This window comes from Melanerpes formicivorus, unplaced genomic scaffold, assembly GCF_026170545.1.
Source record: "Melanerpes formicivorus ecotype bairdi unplaced genomic scaffold, bMelFor1.0.p_v2 SCAF_55, whole genome shotgun sequence".
Taxonomy (NCBI): domain Eukaryota; kingdom Metazoa; phylum Chordata; class Aves; order Piciformes; family Picidae; genus Melanerpes; species Melanerpes formicivorus.
In genome coordinates, this window is record NW_027142407.1 from 3,951,836 (window position 1) to 3,974,070 (window position 22,235).

The 22,235-nt window shown below is 39.8% G+C and overlaps 1 protein-coding gene across 3 annotated transcripts in view; it reads left to right on the top strand.

The window, feature by feature from the left end:
- The window catches only part of RELCH (RAB11 binding and LisH domain, coiled-coil and HEAT repeat containing), a 76,344-nt gene that overhangs the window by 46,140 nt on the left and 7,969 nt on the right, over nucleotides 1-22,235 (top strand). Inside the window, exons 13-26 of one of the 3 annotated variants that reach the window (XM_068161001.1) lie at nucleotides 1,268-1,339; nucleotides 2,094-2,234; nucleotides 3,531-3,695; nucleotides 4,647-4,794; nucleotides 8,047-8,203; nucleotides 8,759-8,882; nucleotides 10,020-10,068; nucleotides 10,903-10,982; nucleotides 11,361-11,467; nucleotides 12,067-12,166; nucleotides 18,366-18,448; nucleotides 18,631-18,694; nucleotides 20,763-20,901; nucleotides 21,192-21,308. In XM_068161001.1, coding sequence (XP_068017102.1) covers nucleotides 1,268-1,339; nucleotides 2,094-2,234; nucleotides 3,531-3,695; nucleotides 4,647-4,794; nucleotides 8,047-8,203; nucleotides 8,759-8,882; nucleotides 10,020-10,068; nucleotides 10,903-10,982; nucleotides 11,361-11,467; nucleotides 12,067-12,166; nucleotides 18,366-18,448; nucleotides 18,631-18,694; nucleotides 20,763-20,901; nucleotides 21,192-21,308 — 1,546 coding nt within the window. Of the gene's footprint in view, nucleotides 1-1,267; nucleotides 1,340-2,093; nucleotides 2,235-3,530; nucleotides 3,696-4,646; nucleotides 4,795-8,046; nucleotides 8,204-8,758; nucleotides 8,883-10,019; nucleotides 10,069-10,902; nucleotides 10,983-11,360; nucleotides 11,468-12,066; nucleotides 12,167-17,620; nucleotides 17,704-18,365; nucleotides 18,449-18,630; nucleotides 18,695-20,762; nucleotides 20,902-21,191; nucleotides 21,309-22,235 lie in introns of those variants that run through there. The other 2 variants (XM_068161000.1, XM_068161002.1) reach the window with 2 other exon arrangements.

Sequence of the window (22,235 nt, forward strand, 5' to 3'; positions counted from 1 at the left end):
ACCTTGGTCTTTTCTGTGGTAAGATGGTTGTCTCACCAAGGCTGTATGCTGCATAGCAAGCAAGCAAGACATAGTCACACAACATGCATACATTGCTTTATCTGACAGGATCCAACTAGTCATATTTCCCTCACCATTCTACCCTAAAATTCTTTATTCACAAAGTATGGTGGAACACATCATGTATCTCATGGTTCAACTGTTGTGCTGGCCACTAAAGCTGTTTCCACAAGGATGCAGAATTGGTTCCATACCATCAATATTAAGTTTGTAAGGCAGAATATTCAGATGACCTTGAGTGATAAGAGAGAGCAGCCCTGCAGAGAATGACTCAGGGGTGCTGGTTGATGTGATAAGGCTCTGGGGAGACTTTATAGTGGCCTTCCACTACCTGAAGAGGACCTACAGGAAAGTTGGAGAAGGACTTTTTATAAGAGTGTGTGGTGATAGGACAGGGGGCAATGGTTTTAAACTAGAGCAGGACAGATTTAGATTAGACATTAGGAAGAAATTCTTTACAGTAAGGGTGGTGAGACACTGGAGCAGGTCACCCAGAGAAGTTGTGGATGCCTCATGCCTGGAAGTGTTCAAGACTAATCTGTATGAGACTTTGAGCAATATGGTGAGTGGGAGGTGTCACTGCCCATAGCAGGGGGGCTGTAACTAGATGATCTTCAAGGTCCCTTCCAAGTCAAGCTGTTCTGTGAAAAGGGGAGGTAGCACACGGTCCAGAGGTTCTTGAGTATAGAAGCTGTTACATTTTGGAGACTTGACATGTTTAAGCTGGGCTTGATAGGAGAATTTCAATAGCATGCTAGTGCTGTTTGTTTTAATACATGTGTCATCTGACTTTGGCTGCTCAGCAAGACCTTGGCAGCTGTGCTACAGTGGTTGGCTCAGAGCACTAGAGGGCACTTTTGTCTTTGAGGAAGACAAAATATTTCATAATGTGCCTGCTCAGAAGTAACTCATATTCTTTAGAGTTCAGCACCCCATATGTTGCTTTCCACCCTTGTTTTTACTGCATAAATGCTTTCCAATTCTTCTCTTACTAGCAGCTGTATTTTGTGTGACAAAGAGTAGGTTGTGTCTGCCTTGCCTTTATGCCTCCATGTGAGAATTTAAGGCTCCTTAGTGTCTTTATACAACTTCAGTGGGCACAGTTAGTGTCTATCTAAGATGAGGACACCTCTTCTACATTTTATTCTTACTGCATATTCAGTACTGGCTACTGTAAAGCAGCTAACCATTCTGTTTCTCTTTCCAGATAAACCATAAATACCCAGAGAGGCGGCTACTGGTAGCAGAGTCCTGTGGAGCACTAGCACCTTATCTTCCAGTAAGTATTAATACTGATATTAAATCCTTTGCTAGTGAAAGCAAGGTGCAACTCTGTTGCATAAGACAAACATCCTTTATTGTTTTAAATTGTTTAAAGTGTGTGTGTTATGCATAGATACTCACATGGTCTTCAAAAATGTGAGATTCATTAAATCCTATTAAGAAGGAGATAGCTTATTATAAAAGAATTGGGTCAATCGACCTCTAAAATGTCTTTTTAAGCACTATGTTCTCTATGTTAGGCCAATTAAGGAAATAATCTCTTTTAAAATAATTGGCACCCAATAATAGAGTTCTTCAGATACTGGAATGGTGCGTGAAGACTGCCACCAGTCAGAAGCAGCAGCAAAATTAAATCAGTGGTGAACTACAATTTGAAGCTTCAGAGAAAGAGGAGAGTAATCCAAATTAAGTCCTCTGCTTCAGCAATGCAGTGATTACTGCTACTGTCTTAAGTCTAGGCCTATAGTAGTGTTTTGCTGATAGTTATTTTTGGTTCCATATGAATCAAAGGACCTGAGTTCTGGGCTTAGTAGGACAACATACTCTCTCTGGTGAGGCTACTGACTTCTTATATTCATACATTTTCTGTTGTGAAAACAGAATGTCTTAATATAAAAGGATCTGTGGTTGGAGGAAGGGATTTAATTTGTGAGCACTAATAGAAGTGCAACCTATTTGTAAAATGGATACAAACCTATGTTTCTGTGTTTCATTGAATTTTACAAGTATGTTTTCCTGTTTACAAACAGAAAGAAATTCGTAGTTCATTAGTCCTTTCCATGCTGCAACAAATGCTAATGGAAGATAAGGCAGATCTGGTACGAGAAGCTGTGATCAAAAGCCTTGGCATCATTATGGGATATATTGATGATCCAGACAAATATCAACAGGTATAATTTGGTTTGGCTTCTGTATGTATAAAATGTCTTCAGTAGTTATTTCATTAATAGAGAGGTGCATAATTTCATGTATTTCTGTTGAGTCTTTCTAGATGCCTGTACAGGCCTCCAGAAGTGAGATAGGTCCAGGAGGTGGATCGGAAAGTGTAATTGTTATTTCATTCCCAGAATGCCTGCATCTGGCCTTTAAAAGGAGACAGCACAAGCTGCATCTCGCCTTCTCCTCTCCCTGCTCCCTTCCAACATGGTCTCCCTTATCTCCTGTTTTGGTATGGGGGAGTGTTTTGGCCTTGAGCAGCCTGCTAGCAATCTGGGCAATGCTGAATTTCTTGCTGAGTCATTTTGGGCTAGGGGGGTGGAGGGGAGGGGCAGTAGCAGGGAGGTATTGGGGGGGTGCATTTGAAGCCTGGATTTTGGCCTGGTTTGGTGGAAGTTGGGGAAACTTTGGCCTAAGGAGGTTCTTGGATAACCGCGGCCTGTGGATTTCTTTGTATGTTACATGTTTAGCACTGCAGCATGGAGCTACAAATAGCACTTCCATTTAATCTTCCAGTAATATACTGTATTGCTTTCCAATCCTGTGTGAAGTTTTTCCTTTAACTACTTTGAGAAGAGTTAGAGAGCCTGTCTTGCTTTTGTTGTATAACCAAGAGCAAAAAGAAAACACATATTTAAAAGTATGGATGTGGCACTTGGTGCCATGGTCTAATCAGGAGGTCTGTGGGGACAGGTTGGACTCGATGATCCTCGAGGTCTCTTCCAACCTTAGTTATACTGTGATACTGTATCATTAGAACCTCAGGTATAAGCCTTATATAGAAGTTTCTCTCATATCTCATAATTTAGCTTCAAAACATACTGCTCCAATGCCCACCTGATACTGTTAGGCAATTTGATATCATCACTTCCTAAGAGAGATTCGTCTACTACAACAAACCCTTCTTGTAGTTCAACTTAATGCAGCCTAATAGCTTCTGATAAGTGAAAATTAAGCACTCCTAATCCTGTCTTTGAATGTTTGAAAGCAGAGTGGAAGAAGGAGTTTGTATTGATTCTGAGAACCTGCCTGCAGAGAAATATTGGCCAGGACCACTGAACCACCAGCTATTTACCTTTTAGATGTGGTGGAAATATCTGTTGAGATGTCTCCAAGTACTGACTTGTTCTATTTTTATGGTTGTAGAGTTTTAAAAATAGGTTCTAATCTTTCTAGTTTTCATCTTCCATGTAGGGAACTTCAGCATAAATTACAGGGAAATAATGAAATTAATTGTTATCTTTTTCCAGGGCTTTGAACTGCTGCTTTCAGCTTTAGGAGACCCTTCAGAACGTGTAGTTAGTGCAACCCATCAGGTGTTTTTACCTGCTTATGCTGCTTGGACAACAGAACTGGGGAATTTACAGTTCCACCTTATACCTACACTGCTTAATAAAATTGAAAAATTGCTCAGGGTATGTGTTCAGCTCTTTCTACACTGGAGAATTTGCTTTGTCTCTTAATTACATATGCACTTAAAAAAAAAAAAAGGTAAATAATTACTATCTAACGTTCCATGGGGGCAAATTTTTGTGGAGAATTCTGTTGTAACTCCATAACTCACACTGTGGAAGAAGGAGAGGGGGGAAAAAAAGAGAAGGAAAAAGCCCAAACCAACCAAAAACAATAAAAAACAATAAACAATACACAATAAACACCACAGAAAAAACACACCCAAACTAACCAACAAAACACAACACCAAAAGCAAAAGAAGAGAAAATATTCATCTTTAGTAACATTTTCCTTTATAGCCCAGTAATCAGAGTGCAATTCGGGAAATGCTTGCTTGGGGTGGTGACTGCATGATCTCTATTGTTCTGAGTACATTGGCCGTACCTTTAAATTGTTTTGTAGTGCCATATACCATAGTTTGCAACTTTTATTGGATAAAATAAGTAGAATTTAATGGTTTAATTAGGTCAGTTGCAATGATGAGCCACATTGTCTGCGCAATTCATTTGGTAGATCCCTGGAAAGTTCTGGAAGATAGAGTATCTTCTTATGATCTAATACACTTAGCCAAGGTGCTTGTTTTCAGAGTTCAAGCCACTAGTTTATTCAGTTGTCAGATGCATTGGTCTCTGAGACCAAGGAGACACATTTCCAAGATGTGTGGAAAATGTTCCTTCAGAATGTCAGTATATTCACTGACATGAACAGTTTGATTCTTTTCAGTAGAAGTAACTTAAGGATGACAAGGGGATTTGGACAGTGACAAAAGTAAGCTTGTGGTTAGGATAAGTTATAACTAGAGTCTCTGTATAGAAGCTCATCACAGATGTGTTGATCTCTTGCCAGAGAATACATGCCTAAGCAACAGATTGTCCAAACCAAGAACTTGAAGTAAATGTCCTGTTTATTTCAGGAAGGAGAACATGGCTTGGATGAACATAAGCTCCACATGTATCTGTCTGCTCTGCAGTCACTGATTCCTTCACTGTTTGCGCTGGTGCTGCAGAATGCACCTTTCACAAGCAAGGCTAAACTTCAGGGAGAAGTACCACAAATAGAAGGTAAATTATTAATTTCTGACATGTGGAATTTATGCAAAATCAAGTGTAATCAAGTCAGTCTCACCTCTGTGCCTGGAAAGATCATGGAACAGATCCTCCTGGAGTCACTACTCGCTCAAAAGAATAGTGAAGAGGCGATTGGGAACAGTCAGCATGGCTTTGCCAAGGGCAAATCCTGCCTGACCAACCTGGTGGCCTTCTATGAGCAGGTGACAAAATTAATAGATGAGGGGCGAGCAACTGATGTCGTTTACCTGGACCTGAGCAAAGCCTTCGACACTGTCCCACACCACATCCTGGTGTCCAAGCTGGTGACACATGGGTTTGATTGGTGGACCACTAGATGGATAAGGAACTGGCTTGATGGCCGCACCCAAAGAGTGGCTGTCAATGGCTCCATGTCCCAGTGGAGGCCAGTGACAAGTGGAGTCCCTCAGGGATCAGTCCTGGGACCTGTCTTATTCAACATCTTTGTGGGGGACATGGACAGTGGCATTGAGTGCACCCTCAGCAAGTTTGCTGATGACACCAAGCTGTGTGGTGCAGCAGACACGCTGGAGGGAAGGGAGGCCATCCAGAGGGACCTTGACAGGCTGGAGAGGTGGGCACAGGCCAACCTCATGAAGTTCAATAAGAGCAAGTGCAGGGTCCTGCATCTGGGTCGAGGCAATCCCAGGCACAAATACAGGCTGGGCAGTGACTGGCTGGAGGATAGCCCTGAGGAGAGAGACTTGGGGGTGCTGGTGGACAAAAAGCTCAACATGAGCTCTCAGTGTGCACTTGCAGCCCGCAAAGCCAATCAGATCCTGGGCTGCATCAGGAGAAGTGTGGCCAGCAGGTCGAGGGAGGTGATCCTCCCCCTCTACTCAGCCCTGGTGAGACCCCACCTGGAGTACTGTGTCCAGTTCTGGAGCCCCTATTACAAGAGGGATGTGGAGGTGCTGGAACGTGTCCAGAGAAGGGCCACGAGGATGATCAGAGGGCTGGAGCACCTCTCCTATGAGGACAGACTGAAGGAGTTGGGGCTGTACAGTCTGCAGAAGAGAAGGCTCTGAGGTGACCTAATTGTCGCCTTCCAGTATCTGAAGGGGGCCTACAGGAAGGCTGGGGAAGGACTTCTCAGGATATCAGGTAGTGATAGGACTAGGGGGAATGGAATGAAGCTGGAGGTGGGGAGATTCAGGCTGGATGTGAGGAGGAGGTTCTTCACCATGAGAGTGGTGAAACCCTGGAATGGGTTGTCCAGGGAGGTGGTCGAGGCCCCGTCCCTGGGGGTGTTTAAGAGCAGGCTGGATGAGGCTCTGTCCAGCCTGATCTAGTGTGGGGTGTCCCTGCTCATGGCAGGGGGGTTGGAACTAGATGATCCTTGTGGTCCCTTCCAACCCTGAATGAAACTATGAAACTATGAAACTATGTAATTCAGCAATGAATCTCAAATCACTATTGGCTGAAAAAGGAAGTATTTCAGGAAGTGGTTTGTTCTCCACATATAGATGGGATTTGTATGTATTTAAGCTTACTACATAATCACCTTACATGTGTATAAATTTCAGACTTTTATAGCACAGTGCACAATAATAATTCAAGTTTATGCCCCAAAGCCTTTTGTTCTAATCCACTTGTTTCTTATGTTGTGTTTTCATGTATAGCAGGTACAGAGAAAGAAAATTCACAACATAAAGCAGAGGTTCCCTGAATTTCTGTCTTTAATACTGCTGTGTTGGCAGATATAATTCTTTTTTATTAAGTATAGGAAGATTTTTCTTGACTTGTCATGACTTTTGCCTGTATTCTATTTCCTTTCTGGAAAAACATTTTTTAACTTCCTTTACTCCTGCTTCTACTTTATTCCTATGAAAGAATTCAGTCCCACATGAACCCTTATCAGATAATTATCTAGTTACAAGTATCAGCTTACTGATGCAGAAGAAATATGTAAGTAGTGAATATGTACAAAACGATTGCCAGCAGAATGAAGGGGAACTAAATGCTACCTTTATGCATTAGTTTTCCTGCATGTATTTAGCAGTGTTACAGGCAAAATGGCTTCTTTGTGCACACTGACATGTCTTTATGTAAGACAATGTGTCTTGCAATGAAATATTTGTTGTCCTAATGCACAACATAATTTGTGGGGAAAAAATAAAATGCCTTCTGTATTGTCTCTTAAATGTTTCTTCATATTGGTAGCAAATCTTAAAGTAATCCTTCCTGTTCCCACTCATTTCTATGGTTGAGAGACCTGATTATCACCAAAAAACTCCAATGTATTTAATCTCTCATTTCTCTCTACTTTAAAAAAAAAATCATTTGACAAAGCACATCAAGTCTTAACTAACTTTCTAAAGGTTTCTTGAGAATTGATTTCCACTAATAGCCAATAGTAGCTCAAGAAGGCTGGACTCAATTGTAGTTAATTCTTAACAAATAAAAAGATTAAGTGGGGGAAAAAGTACAGCCTAGTGCAGGACCTTTGCCATCTGTTGTGTATTTGTGCAATATCTTAGCAAACTGAATTGCCTCAGAGTGAAAATTATATTTAGATCAGGAATCCATGCTTGCAGCCCAGAAGGCCAACTGTGTCCTGGGCTATATCAGGACATGGAGGGTGGTTCTGCCCCTCTGCTCTCATGAGACCCCCCCTGCAGTATTGCATCCAGTTCTGCACCCAGCATAAGAGGGACATCAAACTGCTGGAGAAGGATCAGAGAAGAGCCACAGGGATCATCAGAGGGCTGGAGCACCTCACCAGTGGGGACAGGCTGAGGGAGTTGGGGTTGTTCAGTCTGGAGAAGAGGAGGCTCTGAGAACACCTCATAGCTGCATTCCCAGTAGCTGAAAACTGCCTACAAGAAAGCCTGGAGGGGACATTTTACAAGGGCTGGTAGTAATAGGATGAGAGGGAATTAATTGAACCTTGAGGAAGGCAGTTTAGACTGGATATAAGGAAAAAATTCTTTAGAGTGGGGCTGGTAAGACACTGGAACAGGTTGTCCAGGGACCTCTTGGATGCCCCCTCCCCTGAGGTGTTCAAGGCCCCGTCAGATGAGGCTTTGAGCAGCTTGGTCTAGTGGAAGGTGTCCCTGCCCATGGCAGGGGTGGTTGGCACTAGATGATCTTTGATGTCCCTTCCAGCCCAAACCATTCTGTGAATCTATTCTATCATAATTTTTGTCTTTTTAAGTCTTTGCTGACCTCACCTCCAAGAAATTTTCATCTTTTGTTCATGATACTTGTTCTCTGTTGTTACAGTCACTAGATTTCCCCGACCTGCGTCACCTCTTCAGGATGTGGCCATCATAATTGGAAGCCGTGAACAATTGGCAGTATTGTTGCAACTCTACGACTATCAGCTAGAACATGAGGGTACCACAGGCTGGGAGACTTTGCTATGGGTAGTCAATCAGCTGTGAGTTAATTTGTATCCTACAGTTCCTCATTTTCAGGTGTTTCAAAATCAATAGTTCTTAAGCATGATTATGTTCAACAGTTACTAAACACAAACATTTTAATTACTAAGGAGTGAAAGGTTGTGATTTTGGTAGGCATTTTAATTTTCATAGTGAATTGGCTTGGGTTTTATTCAGAAGATACCAACAGTCTAGGGAATGTGTAGGTAACTACTTGCCTCAAGAAATTATTTCTTTTATCTCTCTACTAGCACAATCAATTCTCTGTTGGAGATTGTTGTTTTCTGAATATCTTGTGAATATCTCACATTCTACAGTAACAGATGTTAGAAAATACAGGTCAAACTATCCTTGCACTTAAGCCCTTGCTTTGTTCAAGTGTTAGGAATTGTACAGAACAGTAGGTAATTCTGTTAGAACCAATAATGCTGTATGTCTGAGTGTATAAATATATATTAATATAAACAATCAATACAGATATCAATACAGACATAACTGGAGAGAAAGGAAAGGTCAGAGTAGTGTTTAATGTCTTTCTGTTACCTCATTTTCAGGCTACCACAGCTTATAGAAATTGTTGGCAAGATCAATGTAGCATCAACTGCCTCTGTCCATGAGTTCTCTAGATTTTTCTGGAGACTTTGTAGGACATTTGGGAAAATTTTTACAAACACTAAGGTAAGATATTACCTTGAATATTCTACATACAGAGAACTTTGGTAATAAATTCTCCATATTTATAGTGTGTCTGAATACCTGTGCTTCATGTGACCATTTATATTTGCATGTCACATCAATGCTTTGCCACAAGTACATTTAAACCTATTTTAGAACCTCTGTGTGCATCCTTCTGACTTCCGTTTTTTACTGTTTTGGAATGTCCTTCTCACCTTGCCCAGCATGGACAAGAGTTTTTGGGTTTGGTTTTTGGTTTGGTTTTTTCAGACAGTATTCTTCATAGTTACTTTGTGAACAGGGTGAAGAGTGGGAGAGTTCATAATAATTTAACAGTTTTCTTTCTTCAGAACTCCCTACTGTTCAGTATTTGTGGTGCACATGAGTATCCATCCTCTACTTGACTGGAAATCTAAAATTAATGGTTTCCCTGCCCAAAATATTTTCTGTGCGTGAGATCTAAACATTTTTATCATGGAAAACTATTATTTTCCTCAATAAAATAACTTCTGACTATAATCTGAAAATATTTGAATGGGAAATTAAAAAACAAGAGCTGATAACTTCAGATAAAATTACCGAACACGACTAGCATGATGTGCTACTCCCAGAGAGGAGATTAAACCCAGTCTCTGGTCTTGGAAAGCTCCATTCCTAAGTTATCTTTCAAAACTTTGTTTTTGTAAAATTGTTCTGATAGTGATTATCACAGCTTTATTTTGGCAGAGAGCACTTCATGGACAGCAAAGATATTTAAAGAAAATATATATTACAGATAGTTTGGTAAACCAAAAAACCCAACTAAGCATGATGTTACCACAGTGTCTGTTTTTCTGTATCTTCAAAAGGTCCTTTTTTTTTCTTTCCTTGTTTGTTTGTTTCATTTGGGGTTTTGTTGGGGTTTTGTTGTTGTTGTTTTGTTGGGTTTTTTTTTGGTGGATTTGGTTTTGTGGGGTTTTTTCTTTCCTTTTTGGTTGGTTGGAGGTTTTTTTGTTGTTTGGGTTCGGGGTTTTTTTGGTGCTGTTGTGGGGTTTTGGTTTTATTTTGGGGTTGGGTTTTTAAATTATTCTTAATAATTTCCTCAGTTAATTGACACCAGTAACAGCTTTTCTTACATGAGATTCATCATTCTTTGAATAGGTAAAACCACAGTTCCAAGAAATCTTAAGGCTTTCTGAGGAAAATATAGGTAAGCAGCTTTTTAATCAGCTGAATAAAAATTAATCTTAACCACAACTGGGGAAAAAAAACAACCTTCTTTTGTTCACATAACAATCTCTTGTTCACATAACATTTTCCTACTGCAGTTCTCAAATTTGTCATCCTTCTGAAATGTTGAAAATCTTATCTTGTTCTGAACAGAACACTCAGAGTTGAAAAAAGGGTGTGTTTTGGTAAAGTACAAATAAAATCTCAAATCCAAATACCACTTGAGCATATTTCAGAATATACATGCATACATATGTATACAAGATTTCATTTATCTATAAAGAGGTGAAGATATATATATTTGTATTTCTTATATATATAAAAAATATTAAATACTTACAGTACCCACACATAAACCTACCCTATATATAAAAAAATAAGGTTATATGCATTACATGTACATATTCAGCCTGGAGAAAAGAAGGCTCTGGGAGACCTTCCAGTACCTGAAAGAGGCCTACAAGAAAGCTGGAAAGGAACTTGTTACAAGAGCTTGTGTTGCTAGGATGAGAGGGAATGGACTGAAGCTTGAGGAGGACAGATTTAGAGTAGATACTAGGAAGAAATTCTTGGCAGTAAGGATGATGAGATTCTGGAACAGGTTTCCCATGGTCATGGATGCCTCTTTGCTGGAGGTGTTCAAGGCCAGGCTGGACGAGTCTGGTCTGGTGGAAGGCATCCCTGCAAATGACAAGGGGAGTTGGAACTAGAGGATCTTTGAGGTCCCTTCCAACCATACCATTCAATGAATCTGTGAAGATAGATATAGATATATATGTATACAAAATCTTGATTTTTCACTGTGTTCCATTAGATTCCACCTCTGGAAATGCAGTGCTAACAAAAGCCACAGTTCCCATCTATGCAACAGGGGTCCTTACATGCTATATTCAGGTAGGTTTGTTTTTCTTTGTTAAATGTCCAGTAACATGTAAAATTCATTCTATAAAAAAGCCCTTTTAAGACTTAGAGTGCTCATGTGCTTTGAAGATAAGTAGAGAAGTTGTAAACACATTTAGAAGCAAAGTTTTCTAGCCAGGTTGTCTACTACATTTAGATGATAGTCATCAATATTAAAACCATTTCAGTAAATCTGAAAATGCCATTTTGCGTTACAGGAATACAAGGTTATTGTGTTTGCTTTAGCCCACATTTGATTGTTAGAGGCTAAATCTAGTTTGTTCTCATTCATAGTTTATCTTTCATAGCTGTAGGTCATCACAGCTGCAGCAATAATTCTACTACATTCAGCTATCTACACTTTTCTTTCAGGAAGAAGACCGTAAGCTATTAGTTGGATTCTTAGAAGATGTCATGACCATGCTTTCACTCTCTCATGCTCCTCTTGATAGCCTGAAAGCTTCCTTTGTGGAACTGGGGTAAAGAATATACCTTGGAGTTGACTAGATTTAAATGTCTTAGAAATTTTTATCCTACTAATCTCGTTGTAAATTTAATAAGTGACATTTCAGGTAAATAAAGAATATACTTGTGGGTTTGTTTTCCTTGATGTTTAACCTAAAGTAAGCTTTGCATCTCTTAGAATAAAAATGTAGTGGTAAAAAAAAAGCCCAAACAAAAGCCTGCAAAAAATAAGTCACTTAAAATAAATACAAGGAAATGCATTTTGTATTTTCCATACAATGGGTTCTAGATATATATTTGCATTTCAGTTCAATGTATTCACTGAATAATAGTTTCAATAATTTCATTTATTGAAAACTATCTTCTGAAGGTTTTTTTTATTGAAAAAAATGAACTTCAAAATGCAGCATGTTTTCCAGAGAGCAACATGTTGCATGTCCTTCAGAATGAGATCAATGTTAGGTGTCCTTCAGAAAGGATAATTGTTGGAGTTCTGTGTTTGTTCAGCAATTAATTCTAGAGACTACATTTTTGTAGGCAAAGAACATATTCAGGGTTTGGGAGTGATGGGTGGTTTGTTTGTTTGTTTGATTGCCCAATTGTTTTCTTTTAGTGCAAACCCAGCTTATCATGAACTGCTATTAACTGTCTTATGGTATGGAGTTGTCCATACTTCTGCTCTTGTTCGATGTACAGCTGCTAGAATGTTTGAGGTAAGTGTTATTCAAACTTTTTTTACACCTGTATAAAATCAGAGTTTATTTTTAAATGCTGTAACTCAGATCATGTTACTATGTTCTTGAAAAGTATGAAGGGCTTAAATAAGTTATGTACTGTGTGATGGAGCAGGAAGTTGTTGTACAGTTGCTTCTGTGTGTTTTCTGTTCAACAGCACGTCTTTCATTAAGCAATTCTTCCTATCAGCCACTTGCAAGATTTTTGTGAAGTAACTGTGTGTATGTCTTCTATGCTCTGCTCCTTACCTGATTGCTGCATTCTGTTTATTGCATGCTGCTTTCTGATGCTTTTTTCTGATGATGAAAATGTATTTCATTGCTAATCTGTGTTTAAACTAGAAATAAATAGTCAAATGTCTCTGCTCAGGTGTAGAGATAAACATAAGCATCTCTCTGAGTTTTAACATTTGCTTTTGCTATTCAACACATCATCAGTAGCTTAATTCCCAAGTTAGCATTTTTGCAGTACTTTTTGTGTGTACTCATATGGTGGTAAAAACAAACACTTAAACCCTTTTGTATTTCTGAGTTATAATTACTTTTCATGCCACATAGTGACAGCTTCATTTTTCCCATAACATTAATCCATTTGTTCAGGATACAGACTGTCATTAGCTAATCAGAAGAGTAAACTTATATCCACATCATGCCTTTGTTTCATCAAGTGTTAATTGAAAAAGGGATATACAACAACACTGGGTCACATTCCACTTGCTGAAATTGCATGTTAAAAAGACTTACCTTCTAATCACACTGTCACAGTTTCTTGTTTGGTTGGTTGGGTTTTCATGTTTCTTCCACATTTGACTCATAGAATTGTTTTGGTTGGAAAAGATCTCTAAGGTTGTCAAGCCTAACTGTCAACCTAAAACCACCATGGTCATCGAACCATGTCCTGAAGCGCCATGTCCACATGTTTCTTGAACACATCTAGCAATGGTGACACCACACCTCCCTGGGCAGCCTGTTCTAATGCCTGACCACTCTTTCCATAAAGAATTTTTTCCTAATATCCACTCTAAACCTCCCCTGGCACAATTTCAGCCATTCCCTCTCATCCTACCAGCTGATACTAGGGAGAAGAGGCTGGCTGATCCCCCCACCTCACTATAACCTTCTCTCAGGTACTTGTAGAGAGTAGTGAGATCTCCCCTCAGACTCCTCTTCTCCAAACTAAACAACCCCACTTCCCTCAACTGTTCCTCATAAGATTTCTCCTCTGGGCTCTTCACTTCTTTTCAGGGATTTGTAGACAGCTAGAAGGTCTCCCTTTAGCCTTCTTTGTTTTTCTAGGCTAAATTCAGTTCCTTCATTTGCTCTTCATAAGACTTGTTCTGTAGACCCTTTATGAGATTTGTTGCCCTTCTCTAGACCTACTCCAGCAACTCAATATATTTCTTGTAGTGAGGGGCCTAAAGCTGGTGCCAAGTACAGGGGCATCATCACTTCCCTGCACCTACTGGTCACACTATTTCTGATACAGGCCAGGATGCCATTGGCCTTCTTGGCCACCATGAGCACACTGCTGGCTCATGTTCAGATGGCTGTCAACCAGCACCCCTAGGTCGTTTTCCACCATGCAACTTTCCAGCCACTCTGCCCCAAGCCTGTAGCATTGCATGGGGCTGCTGTAGCCCAAATGCAGGACCTGGCACTTAGCTTTATTAAAGCTCGTACAGCTGACCTCAATCTATCAATCCAGCCTGTCCATATCTCTTTGCAGAGCCTTCCAGTCCTCAAGCAGATCAATAGTTCCACCCTCTTTAGTGTGATCTGCAAAGTTACTGAGGGAGCTCTCAATGTCCTTGTACAGATCATTGATAGAGATGTTAAAGAGAACTGGTCCCAATACTGAAGCCTGGGGAACACTGCTTGTGACCAGCTTCCAGCTGGATTTAACTCCATTCATCACTCTTTGAGCCTGGCCATCCAACCAAGTCTTAACCCAGTGAATCCTTGGATGGATATCCCAGCCATAAGCAGCCATTTTCTCCAAGAGGATGCTGTGGGAAATGGTGTCAAAGGTTTTACTCATTTGGGTAGGTTTGCAGTGGATGTCTAGCTGAACCTACCAGCTTGTATCCATTTGGAGAAGAATCTCCAGTCTGCCTCCCAAAAAGAGCAGTTAGCATAACCATCAGTATTCTCTAATGAGCATTATCCAAACATGTGAAAAACCTCAGTTACAACAGGCTCTTGTCTGGGCTGCACTTTCTTTTCAAGCTCAACTGCATGTTGAGTATTTTTAGGTAGTCCTGCATGCTGTTTCACTGCTTGTCTCCTAGTACACTTAATTTTCTCTAAAGCATAAGCAGCTTTGTTGCAAGCATTTTTTCTTAGTTGAAAACAGTATCATAGTGTCACTTCCTTGACAGCCATAGCATGCATATTTATACATGGAGACATTGGGGATGTGTCCTGTGTAGAGGTGGGAATAGCTGGTTTTGCTTTCAGAAGATTCCTCCATTCACAGAATTTCTGACATCCCAGAGGCTGCTGAATGGCAAAGCTCAGCAGTTAGATAGTAAAATAAAGAATGTGCCACCTGCAACGCAGCTATATGATCTGTACAGCACCATAAAGACTGCCACAAATTAAGTCTGGCAGATGTCATTACCAAACCTTTACAGTCTTCTTGTGGTTTAAAGCGGGACAGATTGCTTTATTGCTCCAAAAGAATAACACAAAGGTTTGGATAGTATTGGAAAGTTTAAATGGAAATGCTGTTTACAAACTACAATGCTACAGTGGTATAGTACAAAGCATATAAAATGCAAAGAAATCCGTAGTCTGGACTTAACAGCAGAGGCTTATCAAGCCAGAGCTTCACACAAACCTCCCTTTAAACCAAGCCAACAAAACCCAGGCTTCTGTGCTCCCCTCCCTACTAGGCCTCTCCATCCTCTATACCACCATTGTGATGCAGCACAAAATTCAGCTTGGTAACTCCAGGCCCCAGTGAAGCTTCTCCAGGCCTAACTGGCAGCATTGCCAAGGTTGACCAGGCCTTACTCTGCCACCAGGGAGAAAAGATCCTGCTTGTCCTTCCAGGAGGAGAAAGGGAGGGAAAAGGGAAGAAAATTGATTTTACAGCCAGTTTAATAAAGAGGCAGGACTATGGGTATGAAATACAAAGATTACACTTTCCAGTACACCTCCTGAACCTTTCTCTCTTCTGGAGGTTTGTAATTCTGGGGTATTCTTAAAAGTCACTAGCCTCGAAATGCCACATGTCTGTTAAGGATTGGAAGGACAAAGTAGTGATTTGGAACCATTCTACCCATTCTTCCTTTCAGGTGCAGGGAGCTTTGTGTTACCATTTTCAGGGCATAGTGTGTTCATGGGATGATCACACATTGATCTAGAGGAATCAAAGTAGAATAAAGATTCGCATTGTTCGTCTCACTGTAACCTTACATACTGCCACGTGGCTATTGCCCACCCAGCTGTTTCCATTGCTTCTGTGTCAGTGTTTTCAATCAGTAGTTTCCCATTTGAATGTTGATGCAAATGGGTTTGATTGCTGCTGGTTTGATGAACATGAAGTGTTGAGTTGAGTTATAACCTTTGTGGGTCTCTTTAGGTTCAAGGCTAGACATGCTTACTCTCAGAACAACACTTGAATTCTGAAGCATGTTTTACTTCCTCTAAGACAGAGCAATGCTGTTTACCATGCTTTACCATAATTAGAAGCGTGGCAGACCACGTACCATGAAGCTGTGGTCCTTTTAAATTGTTTGCTAATTATACAAATCCCAAGCATTTGGCTTGCCCCTAGGTTAGTAAAGAAAGCTCAAGTCCCTGTTCATTCAAAATTGCAAATAGTAAACATTCTCTGTTTTAGTCAATGGGAAAATTGGTAAATCTGTATGTGAGAGTAAGGTCATCATAGTCCTTAGCAGCTGTTTGATGAGTAGCTCAACACATCAGCACATCGAGTTGTTGCCACTGGAAATAACTGTGGAATGTTTTGATGTTGAAATGTAGTAGCTGAACTGACATTCCTAATACTTGCTGAGTAGCAGTGTTAGGAAGTTGCAGCTTTCCCCCTTCAGGTGTTTTGCAGCAATGAGACATATGTTCTTTGTGGTGATTTAGACCCAGCTGGCAGCTGAACCCCATGAAGCCACTCACATGGCCCATTCCCTGCTGGGATGTTATCTCAATTTAAGGAGCGAGACAGGCTCTCTAACTCTTCTCAAAGTAGTAAGAGAAAAACTCCACACACACACTTGGACAGAAATACAGCATATTATTGGAAGTTTAAATGGAAGTGCTATTCATAAACTACATGCTATGGTGCTAAGCATATAACATACAAAGAAATCCATAGGCCATGGTTATTCAAGAACCTCCTTAGGCCAGTGTTTATGTTTATATCCAGGTTTCCTCTCATGAGGTACAAAATAGAGTGTCTCAGCTTCACCTTTTTATATAAATGCAGATAAAACCTTTTTGCTGTATATGGAAAAATTTTGGGACATGTTATATGTTTTCACATGTAGAAAACATGTAAAGGGCATCTGCTCTCTGTGCAGTAAATGTATGTTTGTGTATAGACACACGAGTAATGTTAAAAAAACCTCACCTGAGAACACCTAAATTTGAACAATTTCCACATATTTATTCAGTATTCAGTATCACTAAGGTTGGAAGAGACTTCAAAGATCATTGAGTCCAACCTGTCTTCACTGGGATCTCAGCTTTTGAGCATATATTGCAGCAAATGTATCTCTCTTCTTTAGTTTGGAAAAAAGAGTCGGTGAAATACATTTCATGGGTCATCCAAGGAGTCTTAATTGTTCACCTGCAGAGACCAGCACATGGGAAGTTTTGCACACATCCTGGTTGGATGGCAGTTAAATAACAAATGGCTTAGTAGATCTGAGGAAGTGCTGCTTGTCATAATATGAAAGGTCTGAAAGGTATCACTCACAGCAGGCAAATTACACACATTTTGCCTAAGGACATCTATTTTGCATGTGAACAGCCACCCACTAAAATAAATACCATTCCTTTCAGTTAGGAGCAGCATTTAGATTAAACTGTCAAACTTGGATTGGCATCACTTCAGTATGTAATTATATGTCATTGTGTGCATCATGATAATACATCATTCCATTAGTATTTTAATTATAATACACAATTCCTTGCTAAAGTTCAAGGTTTAAAATAGCTGAAAACAGGAAAAAAACCCATCATCATAGGGCTGAATTTGTCAGGTTTGTGCTGATTACCAGGCCACTTCAGCTTTCTTCATGCCTTTGCGTATATGAAGCCCTACTGTAGCAGTATTTGCTTAGCTTCTAATTTTGGTTTGCTTTTTGTGTTTTTTCTTTCTTCCTCTTGGTTGTGCCGTTCTTCTTCCATGATACTGTGCTCACGCTTTCCGTGCATCACCTGTGATACCCCCCTGCTCCGACCATTCAGCTGTTGGTGAAGGGGGTACATGAAACTCTGGTAGCTCAGAGAGTTGTTCCTGCTCTCATTACTCTCTCCAGTGACCCTGAAATGTAAGTTTCCTGACTATCTTATATACCCAGTATCCCTCTTAATACTTAGGAAGAAATAACCATCAGTTCTATTTCTTATTCTAGCTGAATAAAAATCTTAACTGCTTTTAAACAAATGTAACTTCTAAATCACTTACTTGCAAATAAACAGGTTTACTGAAACACCTGGAACACCTGGAAGTGGACTGGATAAAATTGCTAAATAAACTTTAAATAGAAAAGTTAAATCAATGCCATGTAGTTTTTATGGGTTTCTTATTTGCATTGAATTCCCAGATTTGAAATTTCCTTACCTTATTCCTAGCAGAAAGATGGATATTAATATTTTCTATAACTGTAAAATTAAGTACCATCTGCATTACTGAAATGCAAAATGGTTTTGGCTGTATCTGATTGCTGATAGCCAGCCACAGTGCTTCATTTCCTAGGCAATCTGATGTGGTATTTCTTTCAAGCTAAGGAGGGATGCTTTGCTTATCTCACTAACAGGTTGTTACTAATAAATGCTAGAGCATGAATAGAGTCTTAATCATTTCTATGTCTTCTGTGGCTAACTAAAGCAAGAAAAACCCCAAGAGTCTGCCTGCCCATCCACAGTCACAGCTAACTCAGTTCTTCAAGTTCACCAAACCCTTTTTTATTGCATGTTGACTGGTTTACAGCTGACTCTTCGAGGCATGAGTGAAGCCTTAGTTGACAAGCGGGTTGCTCCGGCCCTTGTTACCTTGTCCAGTGATCCTGAATTGTGAGTTTCAGATTGAGACCTTGAGTTAATCCTGTCTGTCTTTTTCCTGGTCTGCTTTCTTTGTTTTGTCATTGCTAGAAACTAACATAACTTAAAGTACTAATTCTTAAATTTTGCTTTGTTTTTAATACTTTTGTTCTGAGGATTTAGTACCTCTTAAAGACTCTATTTTTCTGTTGTAGTTCAGTAAGGATTGCAACAATTCCTGCCTTTGGCACCATCATGGAAACTGTTACTCAGAGAGAGGTAAGACATCTGTTGTCAAGCTGTTGGTTTTGTAGCATAAAAGGGGGTGATTTTTGATAAATCCAGAAACATATTAATGAACTTGGAGGAAAAAAAACATAATATCATATAATAGCTTCTAAGTCATCTCTTCTTTTGTTTATATGACCTCTTCACAGAATCACAGAATGTTAGGGGTTGGAAGGGACCTCAAAAGATCATCTAGTCCAGCCCCCCTGCTAGAGCAGGATCACTTAGAGTAGGTCACACAGGAATGCATCTAGGCAGATTTTGAATGTCCTCAGAAAAAGAGACTCCACAACCTCTCTGGGCAGCCTGTTCCAATGCTCTATCACCTTCACAGTGAAAAAGTTTTTCCTTATGTTCACATAGAACTTCCTTTGCTCTGGCTTTCACCCCTTGCCCCTTACATTATCATTGGATATCAATGACAAGAGTCTGGCTCCATCTTCCCAAGGCTCACCCTTCATATGAATGAGGTCACCCCTTAGTCTCCTCTTCTCCAAGCTAAAGAGACCCAGCTCCCTCAGCCTTTCCTCATAAGTGAGACGTTCCACTCTCTTCATCATCTTTGTGGCTCTGCACTGGACTCTTTCAAGCAGTTCCCCGCCCCTCTGTCTTCCAAAATGCTTTCTGGTTTTGCAATATTTTTTTGGTGATTTTGTTTTGGTTTTTGTTTTGGTATTAAACAACCAACCTTCCTTTAATTAATAAAAAACATTTCTTTCTAAATATCAAACCAAATATAAACAAACAAAACCAAACAAATCAAGGGGGAGGCCTCTGCTAGAAAAGGCAAAATCCCATGTTCAAAGTTTTCTTTAAAAACATCCTCCAGTGCAGTTGAGAATCCAAGTCCATTATGTCCAAATAAAATAACTTCATTTTAAAATGTGAACCAAGATGTCACAGTGGGATGCAGCTACATCTGCATATGTGTATTGTACAGTTTTACATGCTTTAGGTTATCCTACTTGGGTTTGGACTCCTTCGGAAGGGCACGAGTCTCCTGTAGTTCCTGTCATATCTGCTGGTTTAGCCTGTGGTGGCCATGACATCACAGTGACATAACTAAAGTAATCCTTGAGTACCACATGCATATGCAGTTCCTCTTTTTTTTCTTTTTTTCTTTTTTTTTTTTTAATGAAGCTCTGTTAATAGATCACAGCTCTGACACCCAGAATTCTGCTGTGAGCAGTAGAAATACTGTGGTCTGGTTTATGTAACTGTACAATCACACTACTTCTTAAGGGCCTCACAGCTTTTTGCAGAGCTTGCATTCTTCCTGTAATTTCAACATATTCTAAAAGAATGTGTTTGAGGAAATGTGAGTAAGAAGTCAGTGATGACTCACAAGTACTTGGAAGATGGATAAGTTACAATTTTGTAGCTTGGAATGCATGCCTATAATCAGTTGTAGAAGAATACTGTTTTGTTACCAGAAAAAAGACTATCCATTGCATTAATTAGAATAAGAGTACAGAGGTGATAACATCTTCCAAAACACATCAGAAAACTATCTTTACAGCTTTGAATTCAAATGAAATACTTAAATTATCCTAGATATATTGATAACTTTAAGTGTCCTAGCCTTTAGCTGAGGAAATCTTTTTAAGTCTGTTGATTTTATCATACTTACTTTTGCATCTCTGCCTTCTGAAGAAAAATTTTTAGCATACTAATTGAGATGTATTGCCCCCAGAAAAATAATAATTCAGTTTTCATTGAACAGGAAAACTCCAAAGATATTAATAGCAAGAGAGAAATTTTAATAGCAGGCAAAACCTCAGGAGGAAATTTTAAGAGCAGGTAAACCTGCAGCTCTGTGAAAACACCTGTCTATAGTTAAAGGTAGATGAGCTTAAAATACTGTTAGTAGTCTCTAGAATGTAGATCTGAATCAAAGAGTCTGGAACATCTTGTCAGGAAAAAACATCTGAAATTAACAGAAGATCTGAGGTTTATCATCTGAAATAAGAAACATTATAGGCATGCTATGAACTGACCATATTGGTTTCTAGCATTTTCATTCTTCTGTGTCCTTTTTATTTCTCTGGGAATATTCAAGCTTCTGGAAAGAGTAAAAATGCAGCTGGCATCTTTCCTGGAGGACCCTCAATATCAAGACCAACATTCTCTACATACAGAAATCATAAAAACATTTGGAAGAGTTGGACCTAATGCTGAGCCCAGATTTAGAGATGAATGTAAGTTGCATTAGTGTAAAAATGCAGTCTTTTTCTTTCTGTCCAAAAGCTAATGGTGTGCTTGTTATATGGTGTGCTTGTTATATGGATGGGGGGGTTTTGTCTTTACACAATGTTTAATGAAAACTCTTATTTCAGAATTTGATATGTCCCAATGTTTAAGATTTTGCTAATAAAATTTTCACTTGACCTAATATTGATGTGCACAGGGCAGAAACCCCAACTGTTTCATGCTAAGGAAGTCAGCTGAAAGCCATTTCAAATAGTTATTCCAGTATTTACTTTTACAGTTGTTATTCCACACTTGCACAAATTAGCCTTGGTCAACAACCAACAGTCCGTGGATTCGAAGAGACTGGATATTGCTACCCACCTGTTTGAAGCCTACAGTGCTCTTTCCTGTTGTTGTATCCTTTTTGCAGGGGAAGTGTAGCTGTTAATTCTCTGGTGAGGGAGGAGGATTCATATTTGAAAAATATGTAAGTTGGTCTTTGAATGTGTGATGTAAAACATGATCTGCTCATGAAGAGGTTGTCACAGAAGGTGAATGTGGTGGGTTAACCCTGGCTGGATGCCACTCTATCGCTCCCTTCCTCAGCCAGACAGAGTGGGGAGAAAATAAGATGGAAAAAAAACAGCCTCGTGGGTCAAGATAAGGGCAGCTTAGTAAAGCAAAAGCTGTGTATGGAAGTACAGGAAAAACAAAAAAATATATTCTTTTCTTATCAGCAAACCATGTCTAGCCACTTCCCAAGGAGCATGGCTGCAGCACAGCGGTCATTGCTTTGGAAAACAAACTTCATCATAACAAATGCCGCCCCTCCTCTTCATTTCCTTTAGCTTCTATTGCTGAGCAGATGTCGTATAGTAGGGGATATCCCTTTGGTCAGTTTGCACCAGCTGTGCCCTGTCCCAGCTGTGCCCTGTCCCAGCTGTGCCCTGTGCCCTGTCCCAGCTGTGCCCTGTCCCAAGTTCATGCCCACCCCCAGCCTACTGGTTGAAGTAAAATAAAAAACACTCTCACAGAATTGGAGGTTAAATCAAAGTACTGTTTACAAAAACATACAAAAATACAAAAGGTGTTCAGGGAAAAGGAGATACATATATGTGTGTGTGTATATATATGTGTGGAGGAGACTTGATGGGGTACTTGGTGCCATGGGTTAGTTGTTTGGGTGGGTTGGATTGGTTGATGGGTTGGACGCGATGATCTTGAAGGTCTCTTCCAACCTGGTTTGGTTTATTCTAAAAATAAATAAAGTATATATATGTGTGAGTATGTATGTATATATACACACACGCATAAACACACACAATCACAATCAGCTCAGGCC